Genomic DNA, 17,718 nt, shown 5'->3' with positions numbered 1-17,718 from the left:
GACTTGATTTATTGGTTGGTTTAAAACAACTTGTTTACACGAGTGATTCAGAAGCCAAACGTGACATTTCTCATTCCCTCTGAGCGATGAAAATGCAAATCCTTCGACGTCTCAACATTTAAAGTCACGGGCCGACTCGCTTGAACTCCCGTGGATCTTAAATGTTTTCCCGCGGTTCGTTTCTCCGCGGCTGCAGCTGAACTCGGACTCGTTCGGAGTCTTGGTGTGAAGCTCGGGTCTCGTCTTCAACAGACGCTTCAACGATGCCGAACTGTCCGGATGAAACTTACCGCTGTGATCGACGGCAGCTGCAGACATGGAGCCGTTTCAGTTATGACCATTTTTAACTTGTCTTTTTTTTTTTTTTCCCTTTCCTGAAAAGACTCTGCAGGTGCGAGAAACGTGGCAACACGAAGGAACCGCTAAAATGTGATTTCTAATCAGGCGTGAAAGAGACGCCTCGTGTTGCTGCTTGAGTCTCATGGAATCACCTAATGGCTCAAATTATGATAAATAATCTGTAAACCAGCACTTGGCTCATTCTCCAGGCAGAAATCAGGTCGGATGAAACAAGGTCTCATTTAATCTGCTAAAACTGCGCATCGTGGTGCAGTGGTTAGATGGGAGATGTTGCCTCCTGGCTGGGGGCCTTTCTGGGCTGAGTTTGCACTCTCACTCACATCTAGGGACAATTCAGAGTTACCAGTCAACCTAACATGCATGTTTTTGGTCTGTGGGAGGAAACCGGAGTGCACGGAGAGAACATGCAAACTCCACCCAGAAAGGCCCCCGGCCTGGATTGGAACTGGGGTGACCTGCTCGCTGAGAGGTAGCTGGTCTACCAACTGGTCCACCGTGCTGCCCCATACTGCAGTCTATTTCTGCTTCTTCTTCTTCTTCTTTCGGCTTTTCCCTCTTCAGGGGTCTCCACAGTCAGTCATCCTCCTCCATCTCACTCTGTCCTCACTCCAACTACCTCCATGTCCTCTCTAACTGCATCCATAGATCTCCTCTTTGTCTTTTTCCTGACAGCTGCATTTCTAACACCCTTCTACCAGTATACCCACTGTCCCTCCTCTGGACATGTCCAAACCATCTCAATCTGGTCTCTCTAACTTTATCTCCCAGTTGTTCAACCTGTGCTGTACCTCTGATGATCTCGTTCCTGATCTTCTCCATCCTTGTCCTTGCAGTATGCCTCATACGGCAATAATTCTCAATTTACAAAAAAGTATAATGTCAGAAACTAAGAAGCCACCATAGCCAATCAGTGTGTATACAAGTGTACACTGAGAATGGACTCAGTGATACATGAACACATTAAAATCTCTGAAAAATATTTGTTTAGTCAGTAGATCAGTGTTCACATTCTGAGTTTTCCCCGTTTGGAAAATGTCATTTATTTTCCAGAACAGGAACAGGAAGTGTCTTTGAAGCTAAAAACTCAAGGAACATGAACATTCATGTGTTGACCAGAAGTGTCTGTTTCCTACAGTTCAACACACCTTATGGTGTGAGGCTTGCTTTCTAGTCTGCGTTTCAGTCTGCCTGGTTAGTCAGATTACGGTAAGGGAGTGAGAGGTGTGTGGTTACCATGGTAACTCATATGAGTCTAACTTTACTCTTCTACAGTTCATACATAAAATTGCCAGCTACTTTCCTTAGATTTTAACAAAATAAAAGCCTCACACTACGGTGAGGTCTTAGGAGAAGAAAGCGGATGGATGTTGGAGTATAGACTACCGTGGTCCATGTTTTAGCGAGGATCTGTCCGTACTCACAGATGTTAGCGGTGCCTTTGGGGATGGGCAGGTAGGAACCGGCGCTCCACGTTCGGCCCTGGTAGTTCCTCTTGCAGCGCCCGCAGTCGGGCCCGGTGGTGTTGTGTTCGCACTCGCAGCTCAGCTTCTCCTTGTCGTACACGCAGCTGTTGGCGTGGAGATTGCACTTGCACCTGTCAAAGGGAAAGGGAGCGAGCGATGAAAGAGCACATCTACGTAAACACAGGGGAAGCTTGCACACGGGATGCGTTTATTCTCATCGGACGCTGCGGCCGAAAGGCAAATTACGTTTGTAAAGTTACACAGTCAAAAACTTAACAGCAATATTTTGATTTATTTTTCTTAATTCATAAGAAAAAAAAAATTCAAAGTCATATTTTCGTCATGCTATTCATACATTTATAAATGTCATAGTTTCAAACTAAATATTTAATTTACAAGCTAAATATTTAGTTCCACCCTAAATATTTAGTTTACAAACAAAATGTTTATGTCCAAGCTAAATGTTTAATTTACAAATTAAATATTTAACATGAAAGTTAAATATTTAGTTAGCAAATTAAATATTTATTTTAGAAATTAAATGTTTAGTTGGAAGAAAAAATATTTAGTTCTGAGCTAAATATTTAGTTAGCAAATTAAATATTTAGTTTAGGAATTAAATGTTTAGCCTAGAAATTAAATATTTAGTTAACAAATTAAACATTTATTTAGGAAATTAAACGTTTAGTGTGGATAATAAATATTTAGTTTTGAGCTAAATATTTAGTTAGCAATTTTGGAAATTAAATGCCTAGCTTGGAAAATAAATATTTAGGTCTTGGCTAAATATTTAGTTAGCAAATTAAATATTTAGTTTAGGAATTAAATGTTTAGCTTAGAAACGAAACATTTATCTTGGACATAAACATTTAGTTTGTAAACTAAATATTTAGTGTGGAGCTAAATATTTAGCTTGCTAACTAAATATTTAAATTGAACGTTAAATATTTAGCTTGTAAATTAAATATTGTCTTTGGAACTATGACATGTATAATTGTATGAATGACACTGTGAAAATATAACTAGTTTTTTTTTCTTATGAAAGGCTAGATAAACCAAAATATTGCTGCTAACTGTTGACTGTGTAACTTTACAAACGCCCCCCCCCCCCCCCCCCCCCCCCCCCCCCCCCCCCCCCCCCGTAAAAGGCGGCGTGTCCTTGACGAGAAGTGGCACCGCAACACACGGCAGCTACTTCAAGAGCTGCGAGCTCAAAGGAGACGCCAACACTTCTAACACGCTTATTACTTCCCACAGCTCAGTTTTAATTGTCCCACAGGAGGACGAGTAGCTGTCTCAGTCGACAGACGAGGGAGGGAGATGGAGACGTAAGAGGTGGAGGGTGTAGAAGGTGCTTTATGAAACATTTGGAGAATGAAGGCTTATAGCTCCGCCAGCTGATGAAGAGCTCGGAGTTAGCCAGAGGGTAGCAGCAGCACCTTCCCCGTGACAAATTAATACGAGATGGGATCTCAGAGTTGCAGCTGGGAAACAAAGACTCCCTTAAGGTGCACTAAATCCCCCCAACAGAGACTCCGCTTAACAAGAAACTCAGCAAATTTGTTTCTCGCCGTGACTCGATGAGTTGGAGGGGGTGAGAAAATACCGGGGCTGTAGGTAGATGGGGACATGACTGAGCGTCGCACATCGAGGTTCAAAATAGCCTCAAGTTTTTGTAACATTAGAACCAGGAGAGGTTTTTATTTTGTATCTGTGATGAACTCTTTTTTTTTTTTTCTGTGTGTGCAGTGTTTTTATTTGCTATCCAACATTATTCACCGCCTCATAATCAGAGCTGATTTTTCCACTCGTTTGTTAATATTAAAAAAAGAGTCTTCTGAGAGTTCTAGCGTATCGTGTCTTTTTATAGCACGTTAAATTTCTGTAAGAGGGGCTTGTGTGGAGCACTCATGAGCAGTCAGCGTCTTATCTGCATTAGGTAACAGAGCTCTATCACTATAGTCAAGCTGAGAGCCCACTGGATGACGTGGGACCATTTCCAACATTTAAAACGACTGAAATATAATAAAATATATTAAAAAATCTATATTATAATGTTTACATTGCAACACATTTACACTTTTTTTTCATTCATTCAACCTTTATTTATACAGGTTAATCCCACTGAGCCTCGGGGACTCGACCTGATTTTAAGAGAGTGATAATCACAGTGGATGACAAAAGACAACAATAGACAATAATAAAGGAAGCATAGAAATTGAGAAGAACAAGTGAAAAAAAAGGTATTAAAAATGGCCGCCACAGCTGATCAATCCCAGCAAACACAAAAATAACAATAACTAAACACAAATTTATAAATACTGAGCTAAAAAATTGTGTAATAATAGCTGAGACTCATCCCCAAAACATAATCTGAGCATTAACTTGTTGTGTTAAATCTGTTAAAACCTCACCATTAATGAATGGAGTCAAAGTTTTGTGTGCGTTAGCAAAATATTTCATGAATCAGCAGATTTTTTTCTTCACTGGCCCTGGAACGAGGCGCACGCTTTCTCTTCCCTCCCGAAATTGCACATAATTGGATTTATGATAACACGTTTCCTGTTTTTGGAATCGTTTGGTTCCTGGTTTATCAACGTACAAAGAAAATGGCCGCAGCTAATATGACCCTCGTCAGGCTGCTGCCTATGTGAAGGTTTGGTTTGTGCTTTGAGGACTCAAAATCAGCTGATTTACGAGCTAAACCGTAAGATGGAAGTGATTTGAATCGCAGGCCATCTGTGGTTTTGGGACTCATCAGCATGAAAACGACCTTGAAGAGGCTCGTAAGCACGGACCAGTAGAATGCACCCTAATCTGACCATTTCAGATCAGTACAGAATCAAGGCTGACAAGAAAAAATAGTCTGCCTGAATCAATCAACAATTGTGGATTCTCTGAATCTGACTCCCCTAGTTGGTTTCAAAACAGGCCGACTTATCAATTTCTCCTGGGAAATGTGTAAACTAAGAAAAAGCTTCGTCTATCGCAACCCCTCCTCCCCCCCAACTTCTGTGGAGGCTCATCAGAACTGTGCCGACTGACCATCATCTCATCTTATCAGGACAATGGACTATCTGTTAGTGCTTCATGGACCACCTCGTCGTCAAATGCATATGTAACATGTTCGTGTCCTGTTAGGACAAGGTATGAAGAGATGTTTTTGTAATGCCACTACCCTCTCCTCATGGCTTTGTCCCTTTTTCTATGTAAAAAAAAAAAAAAGTATTCTGTAAAAGATAAGAAGACTGCACTATCACAGCAGCAGATACGTGCACTCCGCCCATCTTTCGGACGACTGTACGGACATATTCTCGTTGTATCTCAGGACAGTGATGATAAAGTTTATTCTGATTCTGAGACATAATTTAATGAAACCGTCAGAACATAACCTATAACTGATTTGGATTAAACCGGATTCAAGATGGCCGCAACAGCCAAGAGACCTTAAGAAAACAAAAATGGCTATAATTCAGTCGATGTTACACTCGGCTAAAATTTGGTGTGGTGGTAGCTGAGACTGATCCACGACTGATGTTTAGAGCTCTAACAAATCAAGCTAAATTAATGTCTAAAGCTTTTGGCATCTATATGGAGGGTGGAATGTGACAAAATTAAATACATAATAATTAAATGTATCATTTAATGATTCAATACACCACTAAATCATTAAATATACAGTTAAATTATTAAATACACAATTAATTAATTAATTAATTAATTAAATGTCCCATTAAATAAATAAATGTACCCTTTTTAAATAGTGGTATTAAATAATTAAATGTCATTTTCAAGAATTTTTATAGTATTTAAAAATACATTTAATTACGTCACTGTGTATTTCACGGCTCTCGTGCAGCAAATAATTAAATACATTTAATTATTCTTTTAATTATTAATAATTAAGTGATACATTTAATTATTTAATGACATTTACATTTCTTATGCGATGTATTTATTTATTTAATTTTGTCACATTGCACCCTCCGTATTTCTTCATCGTTTGTGTAAATGTGTGTGAGAGAATTGAAAACCACTTCATGTGGACTCTTTGTGGTTTAACCTTCGGCAACGTTTTAATCAGCGTCCAGAAATGACGGCGCCAGCGGCGTAATGGTGGAGACCGCCAGTGAGGCCTGGGGGGTCTCCCGGTTCACGGTGGACCTCCTCGCCGCCTCACCCGTTTCCTTCGGGGGATTTTACCACAAATCCTCGTTCTCTTCAAAAGACCTGTGGTTTGTTGTCTCCCCACCTCTCATCAGTCCTCCTTCCATTAGTCCCGTCTTTTTAGACTCCGCCTCGGCATGTACCGTGGATGAATGTTCATGCTGCCGCCGCGTTGTGTTGTTTTGTTTGTTTGTTGTTGCACTGTGCTCTTTAAGTGATACTGCTCAGGACGTCGCTGATCAGCGTTTCCCTTATATTACTTGCCTTGGCAGGGTGCTCATCTCTTTGGTGATTTTTGTTGACAGGAGTGGGGGTGAGTTGGAGACAGTGGTGACCGAGACACGTCCATGTTGCATGCTGTTTGTACTGTCCATACAAACAGCAGGGGGTAGGGGTGGGGACTGAGTGTGAGAGAAACAGCTTTTTAGCTAATGCGTCTGTATTACACGCAGCTAAATTAGCACTACATCAGTGCTGGCAGTTGATGGGGGGTGGGGGGGTCAGTTCGGTAGGCAGGGTGCTCGGTTCTGTTGACGGGGCGAGGTGCCCTGCTTGCATAATGGTAGGGGAAAGACTGCATGTAGACTCGTTGGGCAAACTCCCATTACCCTTCAAGGACCCTAGTGAGGGTAAAGAGCAGGTCTAGTGTTCTATGGCTGGGAAGGAACCCACATTGTTCCTCTAACTCCAAGTTTCAAGAGCCGATCAGACTCTCTTCTTCAGCACCTCTGAATAGACTTGAGAGGGCGAGGAGTGCCAGTAGCACTGGTGCAACATTCAAAGGTGTATCAACCAAGATTTTAAAATATAATCTGAATTTGACAAATTAGCTTAAATTCAGAAACTCTCTAAACAACAAGGTGCACTTGAAAAGCTCAGGCATTTATCTCATCCCATTTTATCAATTGAAATAGCCATAAGCCACAATCGCCAGAAGCTTTTCCAACTATTGTTGATTTGTAGGTGAAACATATGGGTGTGTGGAAACAGGTCAATGGAGACTTGGTCTGGCACCAGTTTTCTGGTTTTTGCTTTGGCTCTTTTCAAGATAAAGCTGAAATTTACCTCCAGGCTTCAGCACAAGGTTAGTGAAGAGTAACAGAGGTGGGGCCAGCTAAACCCGCTAGGTTTGAAGACTGCTGCTCTGTTGCATTCTGGGCTCTTCCAGGCCAAAGAAACTTGTAAAGCCTGCAGGCCTTGAGGTTTTTCAGATGTCTACATCTCTTAATTCATTTGTTCTGTAATTCTACATTTTTGCACCAAGCAGCTGAACTAAAGCTGATGTTTGATGAGGAACTGATGAAGCGATCGCACCGCGACTTTCTCACATGAATCACATTTCTCATTTCTCTGAAGTGAGACAAGAGGAGGAAGACGGACTTAATTAGGCAAAGGCCGGTGGATGAGGTCTCTCTCTCTGTAGAGCCGGTGCAGAGATCCTTTACCTTGCAGTTCCCACAATGCACTGCAGGGCAGGTGGCAAGAAACAGAGTGGGCAATTAACAGGTAACGTGCTGGTTTAGCTTCGTTTGGAGCCACGATGGAGCCGCGAGTTACATGCCAATTGGGGAAAAGGTTCTATAGAGCTGTGAGGGTTTTTCTGGATCGGGATCAATGAATTTCCTTTTGTGTGAGCAATTAGTCGTTACGCTGACAATAAATCACTTAAACACAAATCTCTGAACCTTTCCCCTGCTACTCCTGCCTCTCTTTCATTTCCATCGCACGTAATTAAACCCCCTCATACGTCCCTCCACCTTCTCCAGACGCTGAACGATGATGGTCCCGTGCTGAAATCAGGCCTTGTTAACAGCATCTGACCCAGTCGGCTTTATGTATGAAAACACAGTTTAGTTCCAACATTTGTTTTTTTCTGCTTAGTTTATTGGGATCAGCAGCTCTGTGCTTCAGGGATCTTAGATCCAGGATAATTGCTGGTAATTAGTGCCTCACATTTTTTTCAGAATGTTTTTCTGAGTAAACTTTAACTTGCATATAGTGTTCTCAAAGCAACACATTTTTCCAAGAGTTTTGGAAATGAAATAATGAAACTAATGCCTGACCTTTTGCATGAATTCAGAAAAAAATAACTTCTGATCCATCTTTCTTCTGACACTCCACCATGCAACTTGCAGAAAGTAATCAATAGATGTACATCTATAACTGCTGTAGGTCTACTACAACATCTAATCAACCTTAGGTAATGCTAAACATGGCTATACCTCAATCACGTTAACAGACAATGAGCTCCAATGCGAGTCATTTCCACTACATACTCCGAGCTCTAACAGATCTTGAAAATCTTGCATGGGATGGCAGATAGTGCCAATAACAAGGTTTAACCAAAACAGCTTCATATTCTAAATGTTTAAGTTCGACATGCAGGAGGCACTAATGCACCCCCATACCATCAGAGAGGCAGGCTGAAAATAGGCTGGAACGTCTCTCTCCTTCTTAGCATGGTGGTTTCCTAAATACATTTTAGATCTGGATCCATCTGACCACAGAACAGTTCTCTACTTCCCCTTAGTCCATTTAAAAGGAGCTCTGGTCCAGAGAACATGGCAGCGGTTCTGGATGGTTCACATATGGCTTCTACTTTGCCTGATAGAGCTTTAAGCAGTGTTTGTGGATGAACTGGGTTTACAGACACTGATCTGTGGAAGTGTTCCTGAGTCTATGCAGTGATGTCCAGATCAGAACCAGACCTGTTTTAAATCAGTTCCCACTGAGGGCCCGAAGACCATGACCATCCAGTAACGACTTGCAGCCTCGTCCTTTGAGCTCAGAGATTTCTACAGAAATCTAATTCTAATTCTAACCTGCTCTCTTTGTGTCAAGAGTGAGGTTCTGCCTCAAGTGGAGGAGTTCAAGTATCTCAGGGTTTTGTTCACGAGTGAGGGAAGAATGGAACGTGAGATGGACAGACGGATTGGTGACGTGTCAGCAGTATTGCAGACTCTGTGCCGGTCCATTGTGGTGAAGAGGCAGCTGAGCTGTAAGACAAAGCGCTCTGTTTACCGGTTGGTCTACATTCCTACCCTCACCTATGGTTATGAGCTCTGGGTAGTGACTGAAAGAATGAGATCACAGGTACATGCGCCTGAAATGAGTTTCCTCTGCAGGGTAGCTGGACTCTCCCTTAGAGATAGGGTGAGGAGTTCAGTTATCAGGAGAGATTAGGAGTAGAACTGCTGCTCCTTGACATCGAGAGGAGCCAATTGAGGTGGTTTGGGAATCTGGTAAGGATGCTTCCTAGGCGCCTTCGCAGGGAGGTGCTTCAGGCATGTCCGATTGGGAGGAGACCCCAGGGAAGACTCAGATTAAAACCCAGACTATGTCTCTCGGTTGGCATGGGAACACCTCAGAGTCCTCCCAGAAGAACTGGAAGAGGTGGCTGTGGAAAGAGATGTCTGGACCTCCCTGCTCAATACTGCCCCCGAGACCGGACTTCGGAATAAGCGGAAGATAATGGATGGATGGATGGATTCTAATCTGTTGATGAGATTATGAGCTGCAGAGATTCAAAGTCTTCCTAATTTCCCATTTAGAAATGAGAATTTATTCTGAAATTGCTCTAGTTTTTCAGACTGGTGAACCTCTGCCCATCTTTACTTCTTTTTATACCCAGTCCTCTCACTAACCTGTTGCTAATGAACCTATTTAGTTGCAAATTGCTCCTTTACCCGTTTCCTATTTGTACCACCTACTTTTACAACCTTTTGCAGCCCTGTCTTGTCTTTTGCCTACCATGTTCCATTTATTGTGAGTAAAATAAATTCATGCACAGACATTAAAATATAATTGTTGTTTTTTCTTACAATCTACTTCCCAGTGACGTTGTTCTTGATGTTATTGTTGGGATTGCTCCGGTCAAGCAGATTGAGCTCTACGCCTTGCGGAGAATTTAATGAATACATATCAGGGCCTTCATCAGATGTTTTGTGGACTTGGAGAAGGTGTTCAACCGTGTTCCCTGGGGAACACTGAAGGGGGTGCTCCAAGAGTAAGGGACTGGGGCTCTGTTGCTTCAGACAGATGGGTCAGGATCTAGTTCACATTGTCAACAGTAGGTCAGACCCCTTCAGTATGGGAGTCAGACTCCGCTAAGGCTGCCCGGTGTCACAGATTATGTTCATAACTTTAAGGGAGCGAAGGGGTCGGATTTGGTGGCTCCAAGATTTTAACTCTCCTATTTGCGGATGATGTGGTCCTGATGGCATCATCGGGCTGTGATCTTGATGCGGCCCTGTGGTTCAGTTGGTAGAGCTGCCGCCTCTCAGCGAGAAGTTCGCCAAATCGAATCCCGGCCGGGGAACCTTTGAGTTTGCATGTTCTCTCCATGCATGCGTGGGTTTTCTCTGGGTACTCCAGTTTCTTCCCACAGACCAAAAACATGCATGTTAGACTGACTGGTAACTCTTAATTGTCCCTATGTGAGAGTGAGAGAGTGAATGGTTGTTTGTCTCCATGTGTCCCTGTGATGGACTTGGACCTGTCCAGGGTCTCGCACAGCGATGGCTGCATATGGGCACCATTGACCCCCGTGCCGCAAAAAGGAAGAAGAGGGTAAATATAATGGATGGATAGCAGCTGAGAGTCTTCCACAACATACAGTACATGTGTACTTTGAGCATTTGTGGATTGTGCCAAATCTTGCAATATTGCACAAGATTTTGAAAAGTGTTAATTTCATAATTTAACTAAAGCCACAAAAACTCTTTCATTTCTCAATGTAAGAGGATCTTGGTTAAAAACTTTTGCAACAAAAAAACAGCAAACATATCCATTCCCCCCCCCCCCCCCTTTGATAAACGCTGATCAAGTCTGACCCAACTTTATAAATTTTACTACCCCTGAATTTGATTTAGACCCAGACTTAAGAAGAGCTTAGAAACGGATCAACGAGTCCTTCAGGAACATTATTATTTTATCATTAACCGTTAACTAATCCACTGGTTTGCAGCTTCCTTGTTTTGGTTTATTGACATTTTCTGTGCTGAAAATATTTCTTCTGGTCCACATCTCCTCCTGGTCGGGTCTATTTTCACTCCGGAGACAAACGATGTTGCAGGACGTGATTTGAGGCTAACAAGGAACGGGAACTTTTATTAAGACTGGCAACGCTGGAAAACGTAAAAAAAAAAAAAAAAGACTTTGTGCAGGAAGGTTTGTGCAGCGCTTTAAGTGCTTCGCGGCAATGCCTGACTGCACCCCAGTTTACAAGAGGAGACACGGGAGGAGTTTAAGCTGCCCAATTAAGATTTGGAGCTGAAACATAACGCTGAACTATTGCTGCAAACTTAAAATAATAAAAAGTTCTGTGTGTGTTTAATTAGTGTTTTATTGGTGTGAGGTTTAAACTTTCTGTTGGTACACTCTTAAGACGTTAAAATCAGACTTGTTAAAGCTACAACAGCCCAATATTTATCCATTCACTGACATCAGACAAAACAAATGTCTGTTTTAGATCGTCCCCCCCCCTCCTTAAGGTACTAGATGTGCCTCGTGTGCACCTACATCAATCTGTCCCAGCCATCCATCTATTGAACCCTCAGCATTACTAATGCATGCAGTCAGACATGCTATCCAAGCAGGAGTCAATCAGGAGGTCCTTACTGCCCGTGACATGCCAACTCGGTTCGATAGAATTGACGGCCGGGCCTCTCTGGTGCTGCTCTCAGCTCTAGCGCACCGGCCGAGGACGCACAGACACAACAACAGACTGCAGAGGCGTGGAAGACCTCCACTGCTGAGACAACAGAGCTGAGCAGGCTTTGATGTGAGATCAGGTAAAGAAGTGATTAAAAAAAAAAACAAGTTTACCAAAACTAATGTACTGCAGAATCCATTTTTGTTCCTCATCACAGAGCGGAAAGGAGGATTTTGAAATACCCTCCATCCAACCGTCCATCCTTTAGTGTTGTAAACATGATAATTTGACAAATAACTGAGGTACCACCTTCCAGTTTGGTGTTTGGGTGCATTTAGGAGTAAGAAAGTTACTTTTACAAAATTGGGCTGCCACATAAAAATCCAAGATGGCTGCCGCCATATATGTGCTTTCACCTTCTGAGCACGATAACTTCAAAAATAAGCAACATGCCGACTTTCATTCTGGTGTGATGCTACATTTAATCGTAAGAAATTTCCTTTTCAAAAATTGGCTTGCCACGTCAAAATTGAAGATGGCCACCTTCATATTATATGCCATAATGTTCGCTGTATACGTCACAGTTTTTTGCATAGATTAGCACGCCTGCATCTTATACAGCAAAGCGATGTATTTATGTTTTTTTTCCCATATTTAACCCAATTTCTGAATGAGATCTGACGATTTCATTCATTCTGACATGGAAAATAATGAACATTACCATTTTCAGCCACTAGAGGACCCTCGACTAATATGGCAAGCCAAGTGTCTCATTAATAGGTAAAAGTGGCTATTAATGAGATACTTGGCTTGCCATACAAAGCCACCTTTGTCTTACTCCGGAACTCCTGGAGCAAACGTCAAATCAGCCGCATTTCACCGCCCAGACAAAATGCAGCTGATTTGACCATTAAAGTGCATTTATTAAGGAAAAGTTCAAATGAGACACAACTTTACTATAATGTCGAGCAAACACATAATTGTTTTTAAGTGTTAATCTTCATAAATTCTTGTTCAAGTCCTCCCGTGCACGCTCCCGCAGCCGCCATTTGGCAGCCAATCGATTTTTGGCACAATACTGGCCCACATTTCCGGCTTGTCAGCGATGACGCATAATAGATGCGACTTGTACGGCGAAGTGACGCGTATGGTGGCAAGTACGGTAAATACTCATACTTTCACTGCATATATACAAACCAACCACCCTAATAATTTGAGGAATACACTTTCTAGTTTGCATATTGTTTAAAAGTGTAATTTCCTCAAATGATTGGTGTAGTTGAAGATTAATCTATAGCAGCCAAGGCCACCATTGGCCACCCCTTGGCTCCACCCCTGCACCAGGTGGTAGATAAAATTGCTCCCCCCACACACCAGGATCTGTCATTCTTTGTCACCTTGGACAAACAAACCAACAAAACAAACCTTGAATGTCTTGCATAAAAAACAATGTTTATTTGCATTCTCTCGTCAATTAAAGTCCAGATAACACTTATCTTCAAAACTACAAACACTCTCTAATAAAATCCCTCAGTGGCGGGAGACATCGGCGTATGGCTTGTTTTACATTAGATTTATGTCCAGATTTCCATTCTTATAACTAAAGGAAGATCATTTCAGTTGCTACCATGTGGACTTTAAAGAGGAACTTTAGTTGCAATTAGATGAATAAAACAGAACAATTTTAACATTTTATTCAGTTTTTATCTCTAAAGGTGAAAAAACACTAAATAGATGGGTTTTTTTCTCTGCTTAGACGTATTGATTAAAAATGAGTAAAACGAAGCGTAACATTTGTTTGTTTTTCCTGCCATGCCGAACGATAAAACCGAGCTACGCACCGAACCGTGATGTAGTCCAAAATAATCAAGCTCACTTTTTCATTCTCCTCTCTTATCTCGCTGCCGTCTCCTTATGTCACCACCAGCGCTGCAGCCCTCTCCTGTGTTACTTTATCTCAGCGTCTGGAGCAGATATTTTACCCACCGAGGGCCATAATCTGAAACCGAGGTTGGACCCAAAGAGCAGGTGTAATTACAGAGAATGTTGGCAGTTTCCCAGCCAGAAGAGGGTTATATTGCACACTTAGATCCCACTTAAACCCGGGCCGAAGGTCATTAGTGGCTCAGGTGGTTACTATGGTCACTGTTTTGAACATAACAAGATACCCCCCGCAGAGCCAACGTTTTCACAGGATAAAGTAAAGCGCTGTCTGACCTCCTGCTGCCTAATGACCAGCTTCAGATGTAAAGATCAGCTTGGAGGACGTACAAGTGTGTGAGGGGAAGAGGAGGAAAAGAAATCCTGAGAATTGCAAACAAACAAAAAGGGCTCTACGCACTCTGGCCATGTTGGATTTTTAATTCAAACCATTTATCTGTGCTGCTGAATATACATGCTGCTGCTGATCTCATGCTGCTGATTATCCATGCTGCTGAATATCTAATGCTGCTGATTATCCATGCTGCTGATTATCCATGCTGCTGATTATCTCATGTGGCTGAATATCCATGCTGCTGCTGATCTAATGCTGCTGATCTCATGTTGCTGCTGATCACCTCATGCTGCTGATGATCTCATGCTGCTGATTATCTCATGCAGCTGATTATCTCATGATACTTATTCTCTAATGATGCTGCTGATCTCATGCTGCTAATAATCTCATGCTGCTGATTATCGCATGCTGCTGATTATATCATACTGCTGAATATCCATGCTGCTGATTATCTCATGCTGCTGATCTCATGCTGCCGATTATCTCATGATGCTGTATTCATTCGTACCCATCTGCTCACCATGGACTCATGTTCGGGCTGCTGTTATGCCGTATTGTTTTGCATTATTAGTGTTTAGCATATATCTTAGATCTTTTAGCGTTCGTTTGGCACGTATCTTAGTGTACATCTTAGATCCTTATTTACTGTTTCTTTTTACACTTTGGATTTTTGCCATTATTGGATGTAACTGGGACTCTGAGTACATCATTTCTTTCCACCTTATGTACCACATGTGATGAAACAACAATAAAATTGACTTGACTTATCAACAAAAAAGTGTCAGTAAACCAACAAAGTTCAAATCCAGTTCATGCATCCCAATTTAAATTCAATTTCAAATCAATTCAACTGATTTTGATTCAGCTATATAGATTCAGGGCAGCACGGTGGTTCAGTTGCTAGAGCTGCCGCCTCTCAGCGAGAAGGTCGCCCGTTCAAATCCCGGTCCGGGGGCCTTTCTGGGTGGAGTTTGCTTGTTCTTTCCGTGCATGCGTGGGTTTTCTTCGGGTACTCCAGTTTCCTCCCACAGCCCAAAAACATGCATGCTTGTCTGATTGGTAACTCTAAATTGTCTCTAGGTGAGAGTGAGTGAATGGTTGTTCATCTCGTTTGTCTCCATTTGTCCCTGTGGTGGACTGGAGACCTGTCCAGCATGCCCCCCTGCCTCTCCAGTGACTGATGGATATGGGCACCAGTGACCCTAAAGTAGAGAAGTTATTTTTCAAAAGGCCCCGTGAGGATGCAAAAGTATTACAGCACTCATTCTGGGTCAAACTGAACCTGCACATACGTCAAACTCAAAAGCTGTGCGCCAAAATCTAGTGCCCCAAGATGATAATTTAAATGTAAAATATCATTTATCATTTTTTCTTTAAAACAACTGATAAATACATAATTTATTGTAGACTTCTCTTGCCAGCTGGCTAACTTTGAAGCCAGAAAGAAGGTTGGATCATTCTGTCATTATTGATTCTGATGTGGAAAGAACAGAACATCAAGTGAGACAGATCAAACCCTTGATGAACCTGCAACCAAGAGAAGACATCAGGTATCGGATTTGAGTTAATGCATCAGCTGAAAGTGGCCCGTGCCTCAGACAAAGTTTTTAAATGTTGGCTCCTTTTGGTAACCGAGTTTAACACCATACTACAAAGTTTGTGACCAGGCGCAGGAATGTCTGGGCGCTCACCCAGAAAAAAGTTTCTCAAGTGAGAATATACCGATAAGCCAATTAACAACTTCTTATATGATGTTTGTGCAAACCTCTGGCGTACATTTGAGGGGATAAAAGAAACCAGAGCTAGATTGAGACAGTGTTTTTTCTTTGTTCGAGTCTTCGAGTGTCCAGATGTTTGGTCCGACCTGCAAACTGTATTTTCCAGTAAACTCTTGACTTTCGCTGTCATCACAAGGTTCAAGTCATTTGTTTTATTTCATCAATGCAAGTTCAAATGTAGCTGAACCACTACAACCCCGCCGCAAACCAAAAAGGATTCAAGGTTCTTTATTTGTGGATTAAAGATAATGGATGGATGGATAGATTGAAGTCTAATTTAGAGGATCGAGTGTTACAAGACTTCGTCTGTCTGTTAGGAAAATATCTCGAGATTCACGAAACATATACGTCTACAGTTAACATTTAGAGTCAGCTTAATTCAAGATGGCTGCCACTACCAGCACAAAAATGGCTTTAACTCAGCCAGTTTTACAGATATTCACCTAATCTTTGGTGTGGTAGTAGCTGAGACTGATCTACAACTCATACTTTGAGCGTTAACTGATTGAGACATAACACAGTTTGATATAAAACTCAACTGGTCCTGGTTTCTCTGGCTGAAGTTAAAACCTCTAAATGTTGCCCTGATCCTCTCACCTGTATAATATAAAGTCAAAGCAGCCTAATTCTCAGCCATGAGGCCCACCATCATGACTCGCTGTGCTCCAGGAAGTTATATTACCTTGAACAAGAAGCATCAGTCTGGAAATCACTTTTTCTGTTTGTAGTAAATGTCATTTTTCAGCTCTGCCGTAGGATCCCGTCGTGCACCGTACCTAACGAGAACCAGCATTCACCGTCCTCTGCCACACAAGCCTAAAACGTACCCAGAATCGCTGTTCGTGACTCAACGATCTCATGATCCGTTGCCGTCAAATCCGAACCAAACGTCTTGTTTGGGGAGATTTAGGACGCCGTCCCGTCGGCGGTGTCGGCGCCTGAGAATTTGTGACTGCTCAAGGTGAATTACACAAACACCGCGATGACGCCGTTAACACTCCTCCGTCTGTTTGAGACGCTGCTTCAGCCGAACGGGACACGCAGCCATATGGTGTTCTCTTCTCGTGTCGCCCGTGCCAGTATGGCGTGCCCAGTGGGACGGCTGACTGATGACTGGATGGACAAGTGTGATTTCAGACCCCGCTCGTCCGTGTCTGACGACGAATACGAGGTCTGAAATCCTTGTTATGCAGAAGTGATCGCTGTTGTTGCCGAGCTTCGTTCTCATTTCCTGCTCAGGGTCACGTGGGGCTACACCTGGACAGGTCACCACTCCATCACTGAACCACACCTACTCACAAGCAGAGCCATCTTAGAGTCTAACTAACCTATCATGAATGTTTTTGGACTGTGGGGGAAAAACCCACGTAACTCCAAACGAGGATCAAGATTTGCTGTAAGCTGTTGGAGCTAACCGTGACTCAATATTTATCCTGCTCATCTAGTCTGAAATGAGCGTTAGCTGTAAACATGGCACGTATTATGAGTTTTTGCGTTGGCCCATCCATTGTGGGTATATTTCTTACAAATAAAAATCTAAAGAAGTTTTAAACTGAAAAGTACCATTGCTTAATTAATAATGCACGACACAGACTGCGTTACAAGTCAAATGTTTAAACTAAGATCTTGCAGGATTTCTTCCCAGCGTACCGTATTTTCCAGCGTATAAGTCGCCGGTTTTTCCACAGGTTTGTTAGTCCTGCGACTTATACACGGAAGCAACTTATACTCCCGTGCGCGCTCGCTTCACTTAGTTGGTGCAGGCCGAGGAACGCTGGAGAGCTAGCGACTCCGGCTACAATGGATGGATGGATGGTGCCATGCCACCCAGGCGAAATTAAGCTGTTTTGATCATTAAATAAATGCGACTTGTACGCCGAAGCGACTTATAAGTTTTTTCCTCTTCATTATGCTTTTTTTGACTGATGCGACTTATACGCCGGAAAATACGATATGTGTTGCGAATCACTGTCAGCTATTATCAAACCAATTTTTATAACAATATCTACAATATGGACTGAG

At 42.3% G+C, this 17,718-nt stretch overlaps 1 protein-coding gene across 3 annotated transcripts in view; it reads right to left on the bottom strand.

Moving 5' to 3' along the window:
* Positions 1 to 17,718, bottom strand: part of ntng1a (netrin g1a) — a 141,952-nt gene that overhangs the window by 48,648 nt on the left and 75,586 nt on the right. For all 3 annotated transcript variants that reach the window (XM_037693786.1, XM_037693788.1, XM_037693787.1), the window contains exon 3: positions 1,782 to 1,954. In XM_037693786.1, coding sequence (XP_037549714.1) covers positions 1,782 to 1,954 — 173 coding nt within the window. The remainder of the gene's footprint in view (positions 1 to 1,781; positions 1,955 to 17,718) is intronic.

This window comes from Nematolebias whitei, chromosome 20, assembly GCF_014905685.2.
Source record: "Nematolebias whitei isolate Nwh7 chromosome 20, NemWhi1, whole genome shotgun sequence".
Classification (NCBI taxonomy): Eukaryota; Metazoa; Chordata; class Actinopteri; order Cyprinodontiformes; family Rivulidae; genus Nematolebias; species Nematolebias whitei.
Note: the sequence above shows the minus strand (reverse complement) of the source record. Positions and strands in the feature narration are given on the sequence as shown.